The 25,253-nt window shown below is 49.6% G+C and overlaps 1 protein-coding gene across 5 annotated transcripts in view; it reads left to right on the top strand.

Annotated features, from left to right (window-relative positions):
• Nucleotides 1-25,253, top strand: part of Rdx (BTB/POZ and MATH domain-containing protein rdx) — a 99,140-nt gene that overhangs the window by 43,275 nt on the left and 30,612 nt on the right. For 3 of the 5 annotated variants that reach the window (XM_076444838.1, XM_076444837.1, XM_076444836.1), the window contains exon 1: nucleotides 14,273-19,544. In XM_076444838.1, the coding sequence (XP_076300953.1) occupies nucleotides 19,432-19,544 (113 nt within the window). In that variant the 5' untranslated portion in view covers nucleotides 14,273-19,431. Of the gene's footprint in view, nucleotides 1-6,387; nucleotides 6,450-13,872; nucleotides 19,545-25,253 lie in introns of those variants that run through there. The other 2 variants (XM_076444839.1, XM_076444835.1) reach the window with 2 other exon arrangements.

Below are 25,253 nucleotides of genomic sequence, written 5' to 3'. Positions count from 1 at the left end.
GCCGTCACGAGATCCCAAATGCGGGAATAACCGGACCGGGGATGAATGTGTCCTCGGATCATAGGTTTTAACTGTCCCGGTGGTTCTCTTGTTACACGCATATTCGTTCGGTAAACACACATGTGAGAACGATTTATCGCGATTTCGATACCTCCGAGGTAGGTGTAGCGTGCGGTAAAAATCCAGGTGGTACAATAGATTTTGTAATTGAAGAATTGGAAGCGCGCGTCGAATCGTTGTATCGCGTATCGGCTCGAGAAACAATGCGCGATTGTTGTAGCTTCGAGAAAACGAGCGGAGACAATCGGTGGAGCGTCGTATCGATCGTGGGACACGTTTTGCCGGTGAAATCGATCGCGCGTCTGCTGCGAGCGCTCCAATTAAATCGATACTTCCTTCCCCCATACTGTTCGCTTGTAATTCAAGAATTTCGCTAGAAAGAAAGAGAGCTCATCCCCCTCCCCCCCTCCTCGAAAAATCACCCTATGTATCGACGTCATATACCCCGTCGTCGAATGTACCTCGGTGTGGAACTCGATCGCGGTCGAGGGTGAAACTCGAGGACGTACGAAAATTCATCGAAAGTTCGATCGGCTGCGTCGGCCGATTGCCAGAACATTGAACGAAAAGGGCACGATCTGGAATTATTGGGTCACCTCGACAGCTGCCAGAGCCCAGTATAACTTTGCTTTATTTATTGCCGGCAATTTCATACTCTCTCGCGGTGTCGCGTCTTCTTTTTACGGTTACTTTCCCGAAGGTTCGGCGCGTTCGTTTGTTTTTTTCTCGTGGCGAATCGCGTGAATTCGGACGAGACGTGTTTTTTTTCGGTCGCGTCGAAAATTTCGATCCTTTTCAGTCGTCGCCAGTCGCTCGTCTGCAAATCACACCAATTTGCCCCGCCATTATTCAATAAGCCTATAGAAACGATACGCAACTATCCTAATTATTTGCGTCGCTCGGCCACGCTAATGCCCTCGATTCGACCACGTGCCTCGGGCAAGACCGTTTACAAAGAAACCCACCTAAGTGGACGTTCAAGTGAACGATCGCCGAGTTCCCCTGACCCGACCGTTCGTCAAACTCTTCGTTTCGTCATCCTCCAGAAAATCGACTCTGGAAACTCGGTAACGAGTACAGATCCATGTTTCACGTGTATACATATAGATACACGTGGTACGTGAACCGTGTATGTATGTAGTAAGAATTTAAGCATCCGCGGATAAACAAACACTGGACACTTAAGTATATTTGGTAAATCGCTGTTCCTTCTATTATCAAAATTAAGGGAGCAGACTCTCGTTTTTAGGATTGCAAGGGTGCGCGCACGCGAGATGCAGTGCCGGATTAAGCCCCGTAGCAGAAGTAGCAAATGCTACGGGCCCCGCGCCATACAAAACATGGCTGCCACGTGCGGTTGGGCAGGTCCCCAATACCCCCGCACACGGGCGCTTAATCGAAGAGGCGCCGAAACTTGAACGGGCAAGGGCGCCTGTCGATGCCAGGGAGCACAGACATTTCTGCTTAAAAAAAGGTGATTCATTGTGTTTGTTTAAAAAGGGTGCGCTACATTTGCACACAAGCGGCCCTGTATTTTAGTACACGTTCAAAACCGTGATCTCTGGTAACGAGGCTGTCCGACGCGACGGACGATCCGTCGATCGTTTCGACGAGATCAAGGACTCTAGAATTTTTCCGAATCGATACAGGGTCGTCCTCGGCCGTCTCTTAACGTCTTTAGTTTGTCTCTCCGTTCTCTTCCCGGACGTTTATTAGCTCGCGATGCGGAGGACTTATCGTTAACCTCGATCCTCCCAGCCGCGCGACGGTTAATACCACTCCTCCCACTTGTCTAACTGTACTACTAGGTCGGCCAGGTGCCATCCGACGATCGATTCGGAGAGATATCAATTCGAGAACAATCCCCTGGCTCCGTTGGTCCGCCACCTCGATCATCCTTGGCCGTTGCGCCAGAGAGATCGGCCGACCGGGTGGTCCTTGGAGCTAAAGCCCGGCTGCACGAAACGTCGATGCACGACCGGTCGAATTGCAATTAATCGCAAGGTTTAACGTCGATTCACCCAATACCCATCTATTCTATTCTATTCAGCTATCCTGTCTTCAACCTTTAACCCTTTGGACTCGAAGCAATTCTAATTCCGAAATCAAGACATATCTTTCAACCTAGAAAACTTTTATTCTATATATGTATAATCTTTTTTACACTGTTCGCATGAAATTCAACCTGTTTTCTCACACGACATTTAAATTTCAAGCAATTTCTAAAATACGGAAGAATTTAATCATTTAAAAATTGTTACAAATAATGATATGGCATTTTGACTGGCTATTTATACTTTCGGAAACAACAACTTACGAAGATGAACGGTTGAAGACGTGTCAACAATTCGTTCGAAAGCGGCAACAATTTCGTTGATCGTTCGAAATGATTATATGTACAAGAAAAAATGATAAAACTTCTTCGACATCCAGCTGACTCGTTAAAACGCCGATTAATAGGCTTCCGGTCGATAAAGTTGAATCACGGACGGGCGAAAGTAAACGTTGGATGGAAAGATGCGTTTTCGGGCTGTATCGATCCGAACAGCGTCCGAAGGTTAAACTACCAAAGAGAAAACGAAAGTGTCCAGTGTACAGTGAAATTGACGATTCCTTTATATGCCGGCGAGACGGTTATTATCCGAAGCGGAGTCTAAGGATGATTTCTGGGGCAACGGTTCTATAAATAATTACGTGGTTCGACGGTGCGTAAGGATGGGCCGTTTCGATGGGCCTTGAACAAGTTAGCCGTGGTCGGTGTTGTCATAATCCGTAGCGGAGTGGATACGTCGTATCGATGTTATCGTTGTTACAACGAAATTGGTCCTCGTTAACATTATCGAGTTAAGGAGTAGGACCCGTTCGATGGGACTGGGACTCTGACTGGGACCGGGGCCAGGGCCGTGGTCGGGGCGTCGCCAGCTCCGAAACTGGTTTCCCATAAATAAGTCCCGATTACAGGTTGCGCCGTTCGCTTCGATTAAATTAACATTCGGCCGTCATCGTTGGTGCCGATGATACTCGGCGTACGCGGCACCGACAACGAACGATCCCGTGGATCGTGGATCAGCGAGCTACCACCGTTTCCTACGGCGCGGCGCACAGTGGGGTATTTGTACGAAAAAGCTGGCCAAAAGTCGATTTCAAAAATTTTGCGCAAGCTGTACAAATTTTGTTGTTCGAGATAGTTGAATGTCTGAGGAACAATGTATCAGCATTCTTTTTTAATTTAAAAATTCATAGAGCAGCATATTTCATCGAGAGTTAAAAGATTTTATAGCACATTTTTCGCTCTTAACCATTTTACGGGAACATCGTTCGCTTATTACCGATTATCAGGTGTTTTAGGGGTCCTTCCCTTGTGATTGGCGCGCGACGCGACGCGAACAGTCATCGCTCGCCGGTGCTCGCTCGGTTCGCCGGGTCTTCGCGAGATACACTTTCTTCGTTAGATTGAGGCCAATCTTTACTCGTTAGATCGAGGCCAATCTCGAACCGCGCGCGATGAGCATGCTCGATACGCCTCGGAACGGACAACGAGTTAACCTCAGACTGGTTCGACCACGAATTCGGATTTCGTTCCACGCAGGACTCTCGCGAATACTCGAGGATCTTTTACGACCGTTTCGGATCTCTCGAGGGATCTTTTCGAAAGTTATGTTGATAGAGATCCAGGTCTCGAAACTAGAACCTCGAAAGGTCCCTCTGGAACCCGTTTGGGATGGTTCCCCGGGGATTTTCGAGATCGGCGGGTTCATCATAGTCGACCGAAGGACAATGGCGTCGCGGTGGAACGCGTGACAATCGCCCCACGTGTTTGCGCACGGCGGCTGGCCCGCGCGAAAAAGGCATCGTGTCTTAATCGAGCCGGAGCCGGAGAGCCTGGTAGGAACGATTCGCAATTCGCAGTTTGCGGTTCGCAGTTCGCACGTGTGCCGGACAGCGTGCGCGGACAAAGGCATTGTGTAACGCGGTTTGCGACGAGCGACGCTCGGTGTCGCGTCGGCTGTCGAGCACGTGGGTCGCCTGCCTCCAGCACCCGCGGCCACATCTGTTTCCTATGAATATGGAAAACGCGTTGCTTCCTGGAACGTCCCTGCAGTTTCTAATCATTTAACCGGCCAGCCTAATCGCTCTCGGGACAAGCTCGATCGATTCTGTTGCTGTCCCACACGAATCTAGTACCTATGCAGGTTCTCAGAGGTCCGTGGCGGAGAACCGATGCGTTGGCGTTCAGAATGTAATATCTGTGGTTGTCAGGAAAAACGACGCATGTCGCATACTTTCACTTTCGAGAGATATTGCTGTTTAAAGTTATGATTACTGATTCTTTGACATAGGACATTGGTTAAATTGCATTATTTTCTGACCCTTCCGAATTTGTTTCCATGAGTTTTTTTCGGGTAAATACGTAAATCCTACACTCTGAAGCTCAATTAATGCATAACTTGTGATATGCGATGTTTTTCCTTGCAACCACAGATATTGCGCTGCCAGCAGGCATGGAAAAGGACACACACACTTGGACTTGATATGGATTAGTTTTATTAACGTCCTATTCTTATACATGACACCTGTTGTGTTTGTCGCACCTTATTGCCAAATCTCTTAACTTCCTATATTGTACTTGTACACCACGCAGAGAGCGCGCGATTTCGGTCACGAGTGCAGAACCGTGGTAAGGTCTCGAGTCGCGACGCGATAGTCGAGCCGATAAAAACGCGCAGAAATCCGACCGAGGATCGTCGCACGCTCGCGTTTCGAAAGCCGCGTCACGTCGCGTCGTCAGGGAATTATGCGAAACGGCCGAGATTCGATCGGACGTTCACGGGTGCCTCGAAGAAAGATCGCAAAAGGGCGACGGAATCGCGAACGAGAGAAAGAGAGCGAGAAAGCGGGAGAGAGACCAGACTGGGGCGGTGTGCGGCGTTGGAGGCAGCGAGGAGAGCGGAGGAGATCCAGAGGAGAGCAGAGCAGAGAGCGCGAACCCCGTTACCGTGGCCACGATAACGCGAACGGGAGCAATTATATTTATACGCAGCTGCGTATGTAGGGAAAGAGAGTGCGGGCGGAAAAAGGAATCCGTGGGCTCGTTTGTCGAAGAGCGATGGAGGATCCTCACCGCGTGTATAATGGAGGCTCGAAAAACGAGGCGAAGTGTGGTGAAGAGAGCTGACCTACTGTGGCAAGTGGCTCAGGGCCGTCGCTGTCCAAATCGTTTCCCCTCCCCCTCTGTCCTGCCTTCTCGCCATCCGGTACCACACGCAGTATTCAGGTCTCTCTTCTGCGGAGCCCTCGTGGCCACCGTGGCCCCTCTTCTCTCTCTATCTTTTTCTCTCTTTCTTTTCTTCTCTCTGTCTCCGCCTTTGTCTCTCTTCGCTGTTCTCCCTCGCCCCCGCGTGTTCGCTTCACCCTTTACCCCAGCTCCGGTACGTCGATGATATGTACCTCCGAAAAATTAAATGAATATGTATGTAGGATTGCGTTTGTGGTCGTGGGACCGCTCTCGCCGCGCGTTGTGCCACCAGTTACTTAACAGCTTCTCCGAAGATTCAATGGGGGATTATGGTAACGTTGCCATCCGGCCCTGTGCGAGGATCCCCTTTTGTTTAGTTAGCCAGACCCCGCTTCCTTTCGGCGGACGTTTCTACAGTCCGTTTAAACTTTTAATATGGAAATTTTCGTATCGGTCGTCTTTCGCGTCTCCTCGTTCCGTAGGACAGCGTTTAGCTTTTACGAGTTTCGGATCGCTTCGAGCCGACCGAAGGTCCGAGCAGCGAAAGCGGGTTTCCATTTGGAACCAGAATGCCGAGGACGCGCGAGGAACCGCAGCCCAGCGTGATCGACGATAATGTTGGCCAATATCGCGGAAAACCATGGTTTCACGATCACGGTTTCTTTCTTTTCTCTTTTCTTCTTCTTTTCTTGGACACGGCCGAGCGTCGAGACTGTGGGCTGAACGCCCACCGGAGGAAAGTGATCACCGGCCGAGTGAAAAGCGACCAGTGAAAAGCGCGCCGCGCCGCGCCGGCCGGGTAGAATGGCGATTTGAAAGTTTCTGCCTTCAGCTTCTCTAGCGGCGTGATTTTCACTTCGCCAACCGTGGGCACCAGCGGTTGACAATCGAAAGCAGCCGGCACGAGAGCCGGTCTTCTTTCCATTGGCCCATACCCCGGCCACGAAACGGTGAAACGAAGGGAAATTGGTTGCAACGGCTGGCTGGCCTACAGGGCGTCCTGCTTTCTTTCAATTCTTTCCTCCATCTTTTCCTTTTTCCAAATCCATCTGGCAATGTTAATAACCTTCGGTTTGATTTCTCGGTTTCAGATGTGCCCCGTTTGAGTCGTGCTCGGGCCCCGTCGCCTGAAGAGGACCAGCTATGTCGACGCGTGAGTGTTACCTCTTTTCATTCGACTCTTCATGTCCGAAGCGGTGAAACATTGAAACCCGTTTTCACGGGGAAACATAGAAATCGATCGAAACAAGGGAATCCCGATCAATCGAGCTTGGCTCGATCAACCGCGCGAGCAGAAGGCGCCGAGTGTCCCAGCTCGAGCTGTATACGCGTCTTCGAAGCCTTGTCATCCCATATTAAGACAGTTTGGACACGTGGTGCTTCGGTTCGCGCGGTTACACGGTGAACAAGAGACGCCGCGTCACTTTCTAAGAACTTTCCATTCCGCGTGCAACGGAAACGGGCCGGTGCGCGCTGTCAAATGTTTGAATCGTGGCGAAGGGGACAGCAGCTTGCCACCATCGAACACAATCCACGCAAGGATCATCGATATTAACGACGACGCGTTTACGTAACCGAGGACAAGCGACGTCGCGCGTCGCTCCCTCGTAGCCGCCGCGATGTCCGTCCAGACAATCGCTTCTTTATATCCGGTAAAATTCCAGGCAGTGGAGGGGAAACGAATCGATAGATCGGACGATGAAATTCCGGTCCAACGGGATGCCGTCCGAAATTGTTCGAGACGTCCTCGACCCTGGCGGATGATCCTTGCCTTGATCCTTTTTAACCCTTTGCACTCGGGGCTATTCTAATTCGAAATATTTATATTTATCACATAAAATTTAAATGGTATGGAAGGAGGGATATCATAGAAGAACAATTTTTATTTGTCCGGTTATTTTTCAAGTTTTTTCAAGGTCATCGTTATTTTTTATCGGGACAGCTTATTTCTTTGTTATTCCATCTTGTTAATGGACTTAAGCATATTCAAATGTATTTTTTCAGCAGCTATAAGATGAAATTTAAAAAAAAAAAGTTTTCCCGATACAAAAAATAACGATGACCTTGAAAAAACTGTGAAAAAATAACCGGACAAAAGAAATTGTTCTTCTATGATATTCCTCCTTCGATACCATTCTAAATTATGCCGTGGATATCTTTTGTGCCATTAAAAATAAAGGAGATATTTAGGTGGCCTCTCCTTCAGCTGAGACACCCTGTATGATTCTTTTCATTTTATGGATATGAAATGAATACGATACCTCGTACAATACTTAAATGTGCTGCAATTGATTAGATACCAACACACACACACACACACACACATATTTAGTAATGTAAACAATATATTGTAAGTGACGGTACTGCAATTTCTCGTTACGACTATGAGTCACCCCTCGAGCGATAAGGGTTAAAAAATCGAGGGGGTGCGTGGCAACGATCGTCCGCCTGGTTCCTCTCGCTTCTCCGGGTACGCGGCAGCTTTTCGTAGACGGCGGCTCTCGCAACAGTTGGCCCGAAAGGATCTGGGAAACCCATGGAAACCATAAAAAGCCCGAAAGGTACGTCCGGTGCATTGTTTCCGGGTTGCGCAAGTGCCCGATCAATACGGACAGGGGAGCACAATGGACACGGGTAAGGCGTGGGTACACACCCGTAGCGACCATCGAAATGGTTATATTCGACGGTGAGGTCGTCTAGGACGCATAAAACGAGAACTCGAGGACGTCCTGTGCTGTGGCACCTCTCACTGCTCCATTCTATACCGTACGACGGAAAGAGAGAGAGAGAGAGCAGACAGACAGACGGCGGAGAGAGGGAGACGGAGAGCCAAGCCCACGAAGAAGCCTAACCCCAACGCGCGACCTCCGACGTTTCCTGTTCGATCACCTGTTTATTGCTTACCGATCGACACCGAGTCATTCGCATAAACTCGCGATGCACAGTGGTGGCGAGTTCGATCGAAATCGTGGCCAAAAGTAAAAAATGTTTCTCCGTAGTTTAAAAATCGGTGTAGTAGTACTTTGCTTGTAAAGTGCCTGAGCGCGTTTACTTTGTGTACAACCAATATTTAATAGGTGCTTCGTTCGGAGATACGCAGCTTCAAAGTTGGTAGTTTCAAATGATCGGCATTATGCTTCGCGTTGTAATGCCAATTATGTATAGCTTTATGTGGTCCTCTTAAACAAGTTCATTGGAACGTCCGTACACTAATGGTTATTAGGCGGCACCTGCCGCGATTCCTGCTCTTCTCTTTCTCATATGTGTACACGCGTGTACATTTATTTCACTTTTTAAAGCTTCGATCAAATTCCACAGAACTGGATACGATTTTTATTTATCTCAGATCTATCAAGGACACTACTTGAAATTTGCCTGCAAGAATTAAAGCTTGCATGAACATCCACAGTCCAATAATTATAATCAGCGACCCGAGAAACCCCAGAGTAACAATTTTCAACTAAAAAAACTGGGGTACTCCTCCCCATTTTGGCTACGTTTTAACGATTTCCGACCACTGTGCGACGTCCATCGCGATGCTGGTACCTTTGAAAAATTGAAAAAAAGTCTCGGTGATTTTCCAACGAGCAATGAATTTGTCGTCCGGTTGCTCGAAAGGTGAAATCGGGTGGCGCTTGTCTCCGGGTGTCGCTCGATCAGCCTCCGCGCGTATCGAGCCGAAAATCGATACGTACGAGCCACAAGCCACGAGCTGCGAAAGCCGCGCGCGCGGGGCCGATCCCGCGAGCGGCCACGCCGCAATCCCGTTCAAACGACCTAAAGCGAAGCGACGGGGCTAACCTTAACCTCGGTGTGTCGATAATCGATGGAATTGATCGTAGGCTCGGCATGAAAGTGTCCCAAGGTTCGGACGCACCGAAGGCTGAGAGCGTCGCTAAGCCCGGAGAAAAAAATTCCTCCCAGAAATCCTGCCTTCCCCTTCCTCTCCTTTCTCCCTCAGATGCAACACTAATTTTTCCAAATTTCCTTGTCACTCCTTTTCCTCGAGGTAGGCTTTTCCATCCGTGAATGTAGTTCGACGAGCGCATCGTCGTTCGATCGTGCTATCGCTGCTGCGATCGATATGTATCAGCGATCGCCACCGATACGGCTTGGAGCTCTGCCCTCGAAGGACAAGAATGCGGGGAGATAAAGTTATAATGTCGTAGCGCAACATGCTGGGGTGTGAGGAATCGCTTCGAACTGTGTTACAACGCGCGCGCGAGAGAGAGAGAGAGAGAGGGAGAGGGGAAAGGAGGAGACCGAGCAAACAGTGTTAAGGTTAGTCCGTTAATTACGGTTTCATCCAGATATTAGCCGAGAATTTCTGTCGTTCGGGGAAACGGGGTTAAGGATGAATCAAAGTCGCCGGCAATGACTCTCGAATCATAATGGCCGATTTCCGAATTCGCGTACAAGGCTGTGTATGCCAGTAATCGATTACCCCGTTGGGGGAATCGGGTCCCCGACCGGATCGCCTCTAATTCGAAGATTTCTCTTGTTTGCACAATCGGCGATCGGCTCTCGCATTCCGACTACGGTGAAAGCAAATTCGAAAGAAGCGTAGCGACGAAGGACGATCCATCGTGGGTTCGCGTGAACCTCGAAAATCTTGACGATTTTCTCGAGCGTGTTGTATCGAATCGAACAGGTTTCCGTCAAGTTGCGAGTCCTCGATCGTCTCTCGATATCCGGTTGGCCAATGTGCAGGATCTCGAATCCCGGCGCGGCGGTTGCGATCGCGTGTGAGCCGGACGCATACCTCGCCGAAAGTGTGCAAATAGACCGAGTGAAGGGGTAGCAGCAGATAGGCTCGACTTCCAAGTCTGCTCTAAATTATGGCGGTGCGATTGGCGAGGAACGCTCGAATCGAATTGGCAGTGTCTCGGCGGGTACGACGCCGCCGCGTTTCGAAACGCGATCTCGCCGCGCTGGCATTATCACCGGCAAAACAGAAACCGAAGAACTTAGCCTGCTTCTCTTTCTCTCTCTCTCGGGAAATCCACGTTCTCTCTCTCTCTCTCTCTTTCTGTCCTCTGTTCAGGCTCGTCCGATCGAGTAGTCCTTTCGGCGGACAAATTTACGAGCGCTTTCGGCCGCGCCGGAGAACTTTCTCCGTTTTCCATTTCACGTATTCTTTAGGTCCTCCGGTGCTGTCGCCGGCTTATTTGCGAGCGACACCGGAGCCAGAATCCATACGGGCCCGTTCCAGCATTATTATGCATTGTTGGTGCTCGGGGCGACGCGGACGAGACCGCTTTCAATGCATCCGGACCGGTGCTGGCGCGAGCGTGAGCGCGGGAGCATGAGCGCGAGAGCGGGCTGAGGCTACGGTCGTCGCTGTCGTAACGCGGGTGTCACGACAGCGACGAACAATGAGCCCCCAACGCGCGCGCCTTTCTGTTCTCCTTTACGCTCGCCCTGGGCCACCGGTGCCCATCTCACAAAACTTTCTATGCTGTTTCCTGATAGATCTTCCGTTGCCTGCGAGTTGCGTCCGACCCTCCTTCGTCCTTCGTCGGCTCCATCTGGATCTTCCTATCTCCAGCCCGCACCATTGCTCGAAAGTCCCTGCTCTTCGGTTTCTACGTATTTCCTATGTGTCCTTTGCACTTTGCGACTTCGTACGCCAACGAAGCCGATAATGGATCTCTCTTCCCTCGATCCTCTCGAGGACGCGCGCCCGTTTCAAACTTTCTTCATTCCCCGTCAGATTTTCTTCCAAGTTCTACGCGAACCATCGATTTCGCGCGTTTTTACTCTCCATGCCTCGCAAGAAGTCCCTCGAGACGGCACAGTGGCTGTGACATGACACACTTTAGCCAATAATTCGGCTAGAACCGAAAGTGCCAGTGGAACGACCCAATCGCGGATGGTTTGCTGCCGCATTCCTTTCCAATTCCTACCAGGAGACTTCTTCCGAGGTACGGAGAGTAGAAGAATCTTCGGGAGCCCGGAACAATTCGCATCTCCTTCTACCGGCTCGATCCGGAAAACGCGACGCGAGGGTGAAATAGACGGTTTTCGGAGATGCCGTGAAGCGCGAGCCGTAGAAACAGGGCCTGCTCTAAATTATTAAGCGATCGGTTCGATAAGCGGCGAGGCACTCGGCTTATTCATGTAAAGCTGGATTTCAGCTGTGGCTGCGCGCGAGGTGTTAAGAACAGAGGAGACTAAAGGGTGGGTAGAGGGAAGGAGGAGAAGGAGGAGAAGGAGGAGAGAGAGGAGGAGAAAGAGGGGGTTGCGCGGTTGGCGATTGTGTTAGAGCGAGGCAGAGCGGAATGGAGGGTTCAGACGAGGTCAGGTCACGGGACGAGCTTGCTGTTCGGTCGATAGAACGAAGCTACCACCTATGCCACACGCCAGCACGCCATGCTGTGCCGAATAAACACGTATACGAACGCGTACACGAGCGTATCGGGCCAGTCTCGCGGGCCTGGTCGTCTCTGCGCACGTTTACACCGTTCATTTCGACGCGGAAGTCCGCTGCGAGTCTCCCCGGTTGTTCAGCTTTCGACCAAAAATTTTTCCCGAATGAAAGATCCCCGGTGTCTTTGGAAGCAAGCTCCGCAAAATTCGGAGGCCGAGGGACAGGTGAAATTCAATATCGAGAACTGGAATTACAAATCGCGTCCGATCTCCTACGGGAAATCCGAAAAGTTAAAATCGTGCGACCTCCGCGTAAAAAACGTGTATGTTATCCGTACACCGGTTAATCTTTCCGGAGGAAAGGAAGCACAGTCGTTTTCCTCGCTTCCTCTAGCGGCGGTTTACCTCGTGGAAGACCTCGATAAGGTCGCATTAAGGATTCAGGAACGCCAGGCCGGCGCAGCATCGCGGGCAGCACACGAGTATGTACCGGCCTGAGAGCGAGTTGGAGTTGGAGTTGGAGTTGGAGGCGATCCAAGAGACGAGCCGATGCCAGCCAAGGAAAAAGGAGATCTGGAGAGCGCAATAGAAACAGATGGATCGCTCCGTTCTGCCCGTAAATAAAGGATCGATAGCTCCTGCCTAGGCGAAGCTTTTCCTAGTCCGCCCATCATGCTCTTTTCTTCCCTTTTCCCTCTCGCTCTCCCTCTCTTACACACACACACACACAGTCTTTCCCCTGTTTCGCTCTCGCTATCGGCCTGCCGCACGTGCTTTGAACAACGCCGCGGATTTCAGCGTGCAGCCCGCGCCGCGCCGCCTCTCGAGCACCGATTGATCGTGAAAATGACTTTTACGATAAAACGGAGTCAAAGTCAAGACAGAGATCCGACACGGACCTCGCTCAACTCGGTCAAGGCAGAAGACCGTTAGAGCTCATAGGACACACACTCTGTACGCAACGAGGAACGTGTGTCGCACTCTCGGCGCGAGACGAAGCTTCGGATCGATCGATCCATCTCGTTTCCATTATGATCCATTTCCGATGGAGGCTCCGGGGACCGTTCGCGAGTCCACACGAGAATTTTTCAGATTGTCAGGTTTCCGTTCGAGGTATCGACGGTATTGTATCGAATCTTAGCCGACGGAGTCGTAGAACGCGGGTTCGCGTTGTTGTTCGACTTCCCCGGAAGAAAGTTGCAATCGCAGAAACGATGCTTTCATCGGGTAGTCGGGTAAATTCGAGTGCGTTTAACGGGTCCATTTGGCGGCCCATGAGTCACGGCGAGTCCGTGCTTTCGAGTAATAACTTTAAAACGCGAAAGAGAAGTCTCTCGGTCCCTCCGCCGCGCGCCGGTTCCTCTCGTTCCATCTCTCTCGCTCCGAAACCTCTCTGTCCTTCTCGTTCTGACTGTTCCACGCGCGTTTAATCCATTAGCGACCAATGACACTGTTCCTCGGATAGAGGGGAGGAGAACGCGTTTCGTCCGCAATAAAAATGGGGTCAAACCCCTCTTGTGGGCCAGGGTGTCGGTATGCGTTAGGCGATCTCCGCTTTCAGCAACAAACGCGCATTCGTCCGCGGGAGTTATTAATCGTTGCTGCTTATTTACCGGCTAGTGTCTCCCCGGGACGCCTATCCTCGCCGCGCGTATTACATACATCTTTCACGCCAGTGGCTCGCGCTGCACTGCCTTCTACCTTCCGTATCTAGCTGCCGCGTTCTCAACTCGTCCCCGGGTCTCGTTCGATCACCCCTAAGATCCTTTGTAAATAAATCCGCGCGACGGAACGGTTGCAGAAACGACTAGCACCTTTTCCACCCTGGATCGTCCCCAGGCGCAGCACGTGGAGGCCAACGATGCCACGGAAAGAGACGGAAGATCGTCCATCTCTCGAGCCACGGCCCCAGAGGGCAACCTCTGTTCCGGAAGCGCTGTTTGCCCCATAGGCGATCGGTACATTATCGGGATAACGCGTAGATCCGTAGATAGGTTTTCCAGGGGTCGAAAATGACACCGAACACCGATTACTTAACTTTCCCATGCCGAGACGGTGGCGGGAGAGAGTGAACGAGCAAGCGAGCCTGTTGCTCCGGCTGAATTAATTTCGCGGTTACGTCAGGGCTCGGCCGTCGAGCGATCGTTGCTTGCCAAATACGTTTATTCGGATCGATTTCTATTACTTCGATCCTATAAATCGTTGCGCAACGAAGCCCGAGAATGTGCCCGCAGCCGATTAGAACCGCGAAACGAGAAGAGAGAGAGAACGAGCAGCCTGGAGAACGATCGGAATCTAAGTGGACGCTGAAACGAGCGCGCACCACTTTGCGCTCGGGCGAGCGAATCGAACGAGAATTTGAAATTCTTGGTCGTTTTCCATCTGAACGGTTGGTTCACTCTCTGTCTCCCTGCCCTCCCTCCGCCGGTCCCTCCTTTCGCCCCAGCCCCTTTTGGCTAGCCTTAGGTCAATAAACCATTCCGGGTTCCTCGTCGAGAAGGGTCCGATCGTTAGTCCCCTAAAGGCTCTACTTAGGTAGCGACGAGACCGAAGTTTTTCAAGGTGGCGAGAATGATTTACCGTTCGCTTCGATTGAAACAATTTCAGTCGAAAACGACTGAACGCGGTCAGGGGTCAAGAACTGGAGTCTGAAGGACGGGAAATTCGCGTCTCGCGATCAATCGGAAAGCGACGAAAGCGCGGGTGAAGGCCGCCGGTGACGCTGGGAAAAAGACTGTGCAGTTTCGAGGTAAGCTGCGAGACCGAGGACGATCGCAGGATTCGAGGAAAATGAATGGACGCCCAGTTCACAGGGCGGCGGTCGAACATGGCCGACGAACGCGGCCGGAAACGATTGATTTTCCGTGAAGAATTCGCGCTCGACCGAAGCTTTCGCCGCGCTGTATAAACTCGAACGCGAAAATCATTTCCAGTACACGACGAGCAAAACATTGAAATCGCTGGAGAGCAAAATGGAGCGCGAGTTAACTCGTCCTTCTCGGTCGACGGGTTAATCATCGACAGTACCCGGGTGTTAATTGCACGCAGCGAGGCGCCCGTTCGACGGTTTTATTTTTCATTGTTGCGGTGGCGATCTATTAGCGCGAGACCGACTGTCGCGCGTCTCGCCGATTAATGGCGGACACTCCGTACGCTTACACGGACACGTAGAAGTACGCGTACCATGTACAGGTCCTCCCCTCGTATTTCATCCGCGGGATCGCCCTCTTTCTCCCCCCGCCCGCCCTCTCTCTCTCTCTCTCTCTCCCGACAGCATAGCATCGCGATGGAATATATCTGTTTGAGGGTTGAACCCCAACGTGTGCACCACTCGCGAAGGGATTTTAGCATAGACGGGAGAAAATGATTCGGCGGCGAGCTCGCGGGGTTGCGAGAGACTGCGGCTCGATCGAAGTTGGATAAACCGAGGAGGGGTGAAGCCGGTTTCCCACTTCGACCGAAAGCTCTTTGTACTCCTCTTAACGCGTTCGCGGCCGATTCTTCGAACGCGTTCCAAAATTCACTTGGCAAAACTGCAAATACGTTTGGAATTTTCGAACAAGAGCCTAAGAGAGAATCTCTCTTCCGGAGGTTGGGCAATATTTGGTCCGGTAATTCGGTGGTCGGCTTGATAATTGAAGGCGAACGGAAAGACTGGTCTCGGAGGGGTCTCTGCCGATCGATCTCTCTCACGAGGTAACGATCAACAGGCGAAGGGCTGCTGCGAACGATCCCCCTGATATCGATTCTTGAATTCGCGTTACTAACAGGAAGAAACGGGTTTATTATGGTTCAGCCGGGTCCAGGATACATATTCCATTAGCCGCAATCGTATGCACGGATGCAAGTTTAAGGTTGCACGGATCGCACGCTGATACGCGGCGGCGTAATGCGTCCATAAATTAAGCGTCGCGTTGGGAACGACTTTCTCGCCTGTCGTTCCATTGGAAAATTATCGAGGAAATCCGGTGAGAGGACGCCATCTTGAAACGAGCAGAGTGGAGTAGAGTCGTGGCGCGCAGCATTCGTTCCAGTTCCCAAAGTAACCCGCGGAAAATCGTGCTTGTAACGGTGCTGATTTTCTCCGATCCCGATAACCGATGCAAACGTTTCCGCACGAAGGCTGAGGTTTCGATGTGAGAATCTCCGATAATTAGAAATGGCAACAGTGCCAGGCGACGCGAGGTCCCATCGCCTGGATTTTCGCAAGAAATTTTGAAATTCCCGATTTCGAGGTGTAAAGGTCAGCGTTAATAAGGACGGCCCCGGGCGCAGGCTCCCCTTGACCCCCTTCAAATACGTCCCTGAGTCTCGTTTGCCCCAGAGCACGCGACGAGAGTGCCACGTAAACTCTATTATGCTTTTCATTCTTCTCTCCCTTTACTTTTTTCCCTCGCCGCTTGGCGTGTCGTTCACGGGCACGATTACTCGACAGAACGGCGACAAATCATTCGGAACCATCGTCGTTCGTTACGGATCGACTGTCGACACGATTGCCGGATCGATTAAATAGGGATTCGAACGGAAAGAATCAATGTTTCAGACATCGTGTTCCGAGGCTCCAGGTAAGAACCCTTCCTCGTAAAAACGGCCCGAAACCGCGGTCCCGAAAATACTCCGGCCCTCTGGAAACCTTCGAAGCCGTGAGTTGATGCCTCCCCGAAAACTCTGCCGTGGCTAAGAGGGTCTGTTTAACTTCGAGGACACGCGGTAAACACAAACGACGCGACGTGTCGTCCATGTCGGTTCTCGAGGAAATCGTGTGCGGTGGCAGCTGTGATCCGGTTGTCACAGTGGAAGCGACACTTTAGCCTTCCATAAACCGCGTGTCCGCTCTCCTCGAGAACCAGTCCCTTTGTCCACCGAAAACCAAGGATCGCTGCGAAACACGTTTCCTCCGCGTCGAATCAACTTTCTTCGCACAAAAGTCCCATTGTACCGTGGAAATTACGAGCTACAACGTCGGTCCACTAAACTCGACGGATAACGTTCTTCAATTTTCCGCTCGGGTTTCCAACTTACTTTATAATCCTGTTAAAACAGCGAAAAATCTCTTCGTAAACCGCCGCTTTTAAAACAACGAAAACATGGAAATTCAATTGAGTTCAAATTAAAAACGGAACGACCCACCGATAATTCGCTTTGCATCGGTTCAATTAATTGTCCGTTAACTTGAACAAATTGTTGTCTCCTAAACGATTCATCGGATGACGTTGAAAAGAACGGCAATTGGAATTCGGTTTGGCGAAGATGGCGGTCGAGGTGTAGCAGGTTAACGGCATCCATGTTGGAAGCGTGGCTAATGGAGTAGTAAGTACTCCAGGGATATTTATCTTCGCACGTGTGTTGCGAGCGTCTAATGTTTGAGGAACGCGATACATCGAGTATGACGGTAGATATAGGTTGATGGGATCGTTCACGGGCAATTTTCAACGTCTTTTGTTGCGGTGGCCCCATGTTATTGTATTAGTTTCGCGAGCGGGTATTCTCACAATGTCACGATCGTCGTGCGTGATTCCGGCACGACGTCACGGTCCCATTGACGCCGACCCCAGGCCACCTTAAACACCCATAAAACATTTTCGTGACCTCTTTTTCATGTAATTCGACGAACACTGAGGCTTGTTCTCCGTTTCCGGTGACATGAAAGCACCGATATCCAACCGGCGTGCTGGGAGAAAGAGAAAGAGAGAAAGAGAGGGGACCTTTCACACGTCCCAACGATTGTGCGTTATACCTCTGAATTCGTAAACGTTCACGCGTTTCCTATACCGATTTGAATGCCTCGGATATGCCATCGCTAACCGCATGAATAATTCCGTTCCATACCCGTAAGGTTCTCGTGAAAACCCATGAACCGAGACGCGTCGGTCGGCGGAGATGTTTATATAAACAAATTTCTACAGGTTAACCCCTTGACGTATTTTAACGACTCGCGATCAAGATTTTACCCCTTATCCGTCCCCCGTGTCAATTTGACGCACTTTAAAGCCTGAAACTTTGTGACTTTTATTTTTATTTATTTTTTTAACCTGCAACCAATATATTTAATCCTTAGCACTCGAGTGGCGACGCAGAGTCAATTATTAAACATTTAAGTGTTGTTTGAGGTGTTACACCAATTTCACATCCATAAAATCATGGGACACGGAAATATTCCAGGTCGGAAGAAATATGTTTCACTTTCGAGTTAAAATATGTCCGAGTACGACGGGTTAAGTATTAAAATGAACGTAGCTGAACAAAAAATATAGTCTTTTCTCTTCTACGACATTTTTTTATGGGGATAAAGCCGTGTTTTAATCACTGTAACTGTAAAGAAAATGTTATGGCAAGGGGTTAACCCGTTTATACATACTTGGAAATTGTTTTCATCGGAAATTTGGAAAGCTAACATTTGCAAACCGTATGCATAAGGGTAGAACGTGTGCATACTGGGGGCGTACACGTGCGCGCGCGTTCGTTCCACGGAAAATTTCCGATTGCTCCGGAACGAGGAGAAATATTATCATGGATTTTTCCTTTTTATCGTTTGGAACGGCAGCACGTGCCGCGGACGCGTAAAACCTGTAACGAGAGATCGGTAAACGACTTGGTCGAGAATCGTTTTCCTATGTAACGCTCAAGAGCACCGTAAATATCGGAAGAATCATTGAATATTTTTACACGTCGCTATATTAAGCTCTCCGGTGGTTGTCAGAGGAGTAGAGGACACGAATGTCAGAGAGCACTCGTCGAACGGTCGGTCGAACGGTCGGGGCGGCGCGGCGGCGTCGTGGTGCGACGCAGAGCGCAGCGGTTCGACGTGTGTGTTACGTTACAATAGCATTAGTTGGTATAATTTCGAAGTAGCATGCCAGAAAACGTGCATTCCCGAACAGAGAGGAGTAGTTAGTTTCCTGTAGGAGGAGGTGGAGGTGGTGGTGGTGAAGGAAGCGGTGGAAGCGGAGGAAGCCTTGGGTACCCAGCGCGGCGCGGCGGTGAGGCATCGTTCTAGCGACGACACGAGGTCGCGGCGAGGCACGAGGCGTCCCGAACCGACCGCGGGGACGGCCGAGAATCGACGAGAGCGCACGAGGCCGCGGCCGCCGGGGTGGGGACTCTCGGACGCTCAGTTGCTCGGTTCAGTCGAGCCAGCGCCGTGATCGGAGTTGGAATAGTGACTGGCGATTTGTGTACTCGAGCAGGCAGGCGTAAGAGCTCGACCTGCGGGTTCTAGTCGTTCGCGAGTCAAAATTCAGAGTCAGGCTGGCTGACACGAGAGCTCGAGCATACTTGGATCGCGAGCCTTCTGTTCACCCGTTATCGCGTGCGCTGTTACACTCGTCTCTTTCTCGCTCTCGCTCTCGCTCTCGCTTTCTCTATTCATCTCCGTCTCTATCTCTTGCCTCCGTGTACACGTATATACGCGCAGACACGGTTCAGATCGTTCCGTCGATTCTCGGTTGTCGTTCCGTTCGACCGTCGTCGCCGTAATTGACTGTCTTCGCGAAGGCCTTGTTTCGTCTCGCGGTGGACACACTAAGTCAGTGAAAATGCGGTAGTGACAGTGAGTTACCGTCCGAGGACTGCGGGGACCGCGCGGGGATAATATATATCCCTGGTTACGTTTCATAGGCGCGAGGACGCCACAAGTTTACTCGAGAGAAAATCGAAGTGAGACGGCAAAGAATTTTCGGGAGAGGCTCCTCGAACGACCAGGCCCCTCCGAAAACCAGCGGAAGTTATGACGAGCTCGTGTGTTCGAGGACCAGGAATTTACGCGCATGTGTCCAGTGGGATTTAGTGCCGGCGATAAAGCGTTCTTTCCAGATCTGGATACTTTGCTCTCGACACCTACCGGACCTGGATTATCTCATGTCAGGATGGCGCTGGCGCGGTACGTACTCTATCCCTACCTATCTATACTCTACTGTATACGTGCTCCATCTCTCTCTCTCTTTCTCTCTCTCTCTCTCTCTCTCTCTCTCTCTCTCTCTCTCTCTCTCTCTCTCTCTCTCTCTATATATACTTTCTGTATACGCTCGACCCAAGAGCTTCGACGTTGTGCCTAGGCTGCCAGGGTGGGTCTTTGATCGAACACCATTTCTTTTTCTTCTTCTCTCGTTCCCCGTTCCCCATTACTAAGTGGCTCTATCGATCCGACATCACCACCAACTACGTACGAGAGCTACACACTCTTCTAGCCCCCTGATTCCATTCACGTTTTCTCACGACGATTCAAAAATCGTTGTAGGCAAACGTGGAACGAGCAGTATGGTTCGATTTAAGGGAAATCGTCGACTTACTCCGAAAATCAATGTCAGTCGGTACATATATCGGGTTTTCGAAAATTCGAACAAGCTTGGCAGTTGAATTCGAGAGCAGATTCGTATGATAGATCGAGAGCGATTGTGCCCTTCGCGGTGATACCGGTGTCCCTTTGTTTTGAAGTATTCGACCGCAGATGCCGGTATCTGCCATAGAGTGCGCGCTGGTCAACGACCCATCCCTGCCATGGCTACGTATACATATGTATATAGTCACTGATTTAACAGATTTACACCGTTGCGGGGTATACATATACCAAGAATTCGCATAACCTGCGACGTATCACGCTCGTTTTTCCGTTCTTTTGTCGCCGATGCCTACCGCCGTGGTCGTTATTAGTTTGAAAGTTCTTGGTCAAGTCGCTTGCGTGGCGAAGGAGAGAGAGACGTCAAGGTTAATACACCTTTTTACGTTGCGAGCCGACCTTCCGAGTCCGATGCGGGCACAGTCACGGTTCGACAATCCGCCTTTATGCTGAAACGTTTGACCGTGAATATGAGCTGTTGGAATTTGAACGGAGGAAACATTGAATCGGAGTCGCGCGTCGGTTTCCGGGCCGTGTCGGGTCGGGTCAACGAAAATTCTTCGACGCGCACGCACCGATGTCGCTCGGCGCGTCCGCGCCCGTACATATGTACATACTTACACTCCCGTCCATAAATTACCATGAAGAATACAAGCTTCCAGATTGATTTGATTGTTTTATATTTGATCAGATGTCGCTATTATACGGTAAAATTTGAATGCAAGATTGAGAAATTGTGGACAGCTGTAGAAACCAAATTGGAAACACAATGTACCTCGCTCGAATTTAAGAATTAGAAAATATAAGAATAATGATGAAAATTTTTGTGATTTATATTTGTAATTTGCGTGTTCTCGACACTAGAAAAAATTAGCGAGTACCATTTTTATTGCTGTCCTTTAATCCTTAGCTCTCGAAACCAATTTCACATGCATAAAATTGAAAAAATCGTAGGGCATGGAAATTTTCCTCGGTCGGAAGAAATGTTTAGTTTTCGAGTTGGAATAGCTCCGAGTGCAAAGGGTTAATAACAAAAAATAGCCTGCATCGAAATTCGAATGTCCGGCGACTTGTGGACGGGAGTGTTGTAAGCGCCGATAGCCATATGGCCATGTCCCTACAGATGGCCCCGAGTACTTTCAACCAATTAACGACAAGAACATCCCCCTAACGTCCGTGGACGTTTCGAGTAAACACGCCAATAACTGCCAGACGACATACAATGTATCTTCGAGCCCGATACAGTATCAACGAAGTTAAGCGCTCTCTAAACCGAAGTTACATTCTTTTCGTAAGAAGCAGTGTAAACGAATCCGATGCTCGAATCGAACGATACAGAGTGGAGAGACGTTGTGATTTCGAAAAGAGAACGCGCCAGGCTGAATAAAATATCGTTTCGAAAGTGGAACCGTTGTAGGTTAGGTTGGCGAACGCGATAGAAGATATTTGAATACAATTCGAGTTCTCGATACTACATCGATGGTGTTGGAACGGTACACTCGAAATATCTTGCGACAGCAAAAATGAGGTTAGGATTCGGCATGAGTCAGAGGTTAGACGACACGAAATCGTACTACAAATAAATCTCGTATATTGAACAGTCGTACGACAAATATTGTTGCTTTGATGCCCGTTCGACCGTGTATTTATTATTGTTGTTGTTGTTGTTGCGTAAACGCGATAAGAGATATTCGCGTCTATTTTTGCGCGCTATCAATAAAATAGCATCGTGAACGCAGCGGTGCGATTAACTAACCTACAAGACCACCCGTGTTCATACAAATGTTATTACTTGCTGACGGTTACGTACCGTCTCTCGTACGACTTTCTCTGTGTCAGAGGTTTTTATCAGTAAGTACGATACTACGCGGCCAGTAAACAGCCTTCGCTGTTCATATTTATGTTCGTATCCGATCGAATCGTGACGGAACTGGCAATGAGTTTTTACGACCAGCTCCGCGTCCCCTAGAAGCAGCCTCGACTCGTATAATGTCGTCGGAAATCGGTTAACAATTCATACACCAGTATACTCGTTGGAATTGCTAATGTCCCTCTTTATTAATTTTGTATTGTCTCTTGACATTGAGCTGCTCGCGCTACTCGTATCCATATTCCCGTATTTTTTGAAATTTCTCTCGTCAGAGGTGCGATACAGTTAATCCCCTCCTGTAACACGATTAATTCGTTCGCGGAATTAGCGTATCAGGTTGGAGGGAAAGTTCTGTCGTATTTTAAATAAGCAGGTAATTTCACTTGTAAATCAAAAACACATGTTGCTAGCGAGTCATTGGGAAACAGGAACTATGTATGTAACAGGTTGTCTGAAATATGGCGACGAGTTGTTACAAATAATGAAACATATATTTTTATAAATTGATATTCAAACGTTTTCTTTAAAATACGCCAGAACTAATTTGGATAGAAATCATTTGTAGCATTTTTCGAGCGATCGGGGAGGGGAGCAAAGTACTGGCAGGGGTTACAACCACTTGCCGTATCATTTTCTTCACATTTACAATGACTAAAACACGTCTTTATCCCGAAAAATCTCTAAAATAACACTAAATCAATTGAGATTCCTAGTAAATTTAATAGAATTATTAAATTACTATGAAATTTCATACAATTAATATTATCAGAGAAAAGAAAATTGATATTTTTTGTATGGGTACATTTATTTTAATGCTTAAGTAATTGATTACGATCGAATCAAATTTTATATCATCTAAAAAGAAAGGCGTAACATTGATACATATTTGTTAGAGTTTGTTCAAATCTTCATCGCGAGTCTGACTCGTTAAAATACGGCAAGGGGTTAATATGGAGAGGTACGAACGGTAATTGAACGCGGAGAGAATTAGAGAATAGTCCGGGGGGCGGCACGGTACGGTCGGCCAGAGAAATGGGCGCTTACACCGCACTGTGCACTGTGCACTGTTCGCTGTGCACAGAACCAGTGGACCTCCTCGATGGAACCTATTAGTCATTACTTCCTGCTGCGAGAAACGCTGTCGGGCGAACCGATGAATCACGAGGCTATAAACAGATCTTCGACTTTATAATTGTAATTTAATGAACGCCTGTCGCGATCGCTAGTGTGGGACCTCCCTCACCTGTGCGCCCATAACCTTGGCATTGCGGAAGCCACTCCGTTTACCGCCAGTTACATCCGAAATCCTCGATTCGACGCATTTTTCTTATTGTTAGAATACCTCGTCTCTCTTCGCGAATATCTTTGCGAAAGAACAATTTCGCGTATCGAGGCGATTCAATTTTGTCCGAGGTCCGGTAATTTGATTCTGAGAACCGACCGAATCGTGGAGAACGCTAAACCGATTTCCGGTGAGCAATTTCTCGTTGCCGATTGAAATTTCGATCATATCACACACTTCCCGGCGGAATGTGAGAACGTTTCAATTAATGCCTCGGTTTCATTCCCGCGCGCACGATTTTTCGTAACACCGATTTCCCCCCCGCTCTTTCTCGTTATCTCCATCGCGTTTACATGGCCGATAACGTTTCTTCGCGAGACCCTCCGATCAACTTGGCGTTTAATGCGCGCGCTGTGTCTGTCGCAATATGAAAATTGTTTCGACCGACATTTGTTCCGCGGCGAACAACCGGGAGTCAATCGATTCGCGTCGTAAAGCGTTTAATGTGATTTCCATCGACGCTGATCGACGGGTGATTCGCTTTGAGTTATGTTAATTGTTCGAGAGGCGACCTTCGTGCTGTCGCTTCATTGGCCCGAGAAACTTTCTTGCTTTATCGACGTTCTTACGAGCTCGATCGGGCACAAGTAAACACGATTCGGAGCGATTCAATTGGTGTAGATTGTAGATTGTCCGGAGGGGGGTCGGACTATGAAAACTGGCGTGGGAAATTTCAATTTCGAGGCCAGGCTAGCGTAAACATTTTCAGAGAACATACTCGACGAGCCTCGACGCTCTATGCTCCCTCTCTTCTTCCCTCTCCGTCTGTGTCTCTGTCTCTTTCGTGATTGTCGCTTCAGCGTTTAAAAGCCGTCGCCATAATTACGAGCACGTAGAGGCGCGTGGAGCATGGCGGGCGATAAAGTTGAGCGGTTCGTTAAAGTCCCGGGAGCATAAAAGTTTCAGCATAACGTGCTGATTGTCGCGTTAGATGAATCGGAAAAGCTCTCCGACCTTGCCTGCGCCGTTATCGTGTTTGCGTCATAATATTTTCTCGTTGCTCGTTAGAGAGGGGAGAACACACAAAGCCAGAAATCGCGCTTTGAATGTCGGTGTCCTTTGTCCCCACCGCGGCACAGCTGGCCGGCTATCATTGTTGGCCGTGTAGTCGCCTGCTTTTTACTCGAGTGTGCGTAAATGCGCGTGTGCGCTCTTGCTTGCGTGCGCGCTACATACATACTCGCCTTTGCTCGTCGAAAGAACCCGTATCAATCGTTTCTGCGCAACGGTGTCTTCAAATAAAAGCACCTGTTCCTTCCTAACGATCCATCGATCCTCTCGTCCGCCCCGGTTATCGCTCCGTTCTCCTTTGGTAATTTTCTCGGAATACTGTTTTTCCGCGTTTATCACAACCGCGCGATAAGATTTCCGCGTTTTTCCTTCCGCGAACGGATTTCAGTCGTCGACGAAGAGTATCCTCGACTTCTATATCCGCAACGTGTCATTGGTTCCGTTGTAACCCGAACCTGCGGAGACGAGCGGCGACGACGACGATTACGCAAGCTTCTCGCGAGCTCCTCGTAGTAAATATTTTTCCGATCGTGTGCGCGCATAACGTTTTCCGCCGCATTGGTTTACGGAATAGATTACGCCAAGTTTGCAAGCGATTTTACCCGGTTGAATTTCGTGCGTAAACACGGGGACGAAAAGACGCGCGCGCGCGCGCTTTCGCTCCCGCCCCCGCCCCGTTAATCGTCCCGTATCGATCGCGATGGCAAACAGAGGGTGTACCGGCACCGATAGGTAAACGTGAGCTAAACGCGCTATTCTAATAAGCAGATTTAATTAACGCAATGGTATTCCTTTAATGGCTGGCCTATTACCAGCTGGATTACAGTAATTTACGTTTCGTGGACCCGTAGCCGTACCTGTGTGCGCATCCGTGTGTCTATTTCGACCCAGATTCTTTTCCCGTAAATTGGTATAGAGTCATTCACACACACGTCGATTTCAGAGGCGAAGTTCTCGTGCTTGATGACGGCATGGGTCTCCTTTCCCCCGAAGCATGTGGAAACAATGCGAGAGAGAGAGAGAGAGAGAG

Source organism: Lasioglossum baleicum, unplaced genomic scaffold (assembly GCF_051020765.1).
Source record: "Lasioglossum baleicum unplaced genomic scaffold, iyLasBale1 scaffold0021, whole genome shotgun sequence".
NCBI classification, from domain to species: Eukaryota; Metazoa; Arthropoda; class Insecta; order Hymenoptera; family Halictidae; genus Lasioglossum; species Lasioglossum baleicum.
This window is presented reverse-complemented; position numbering and strand designations above follow the sequence as displayed.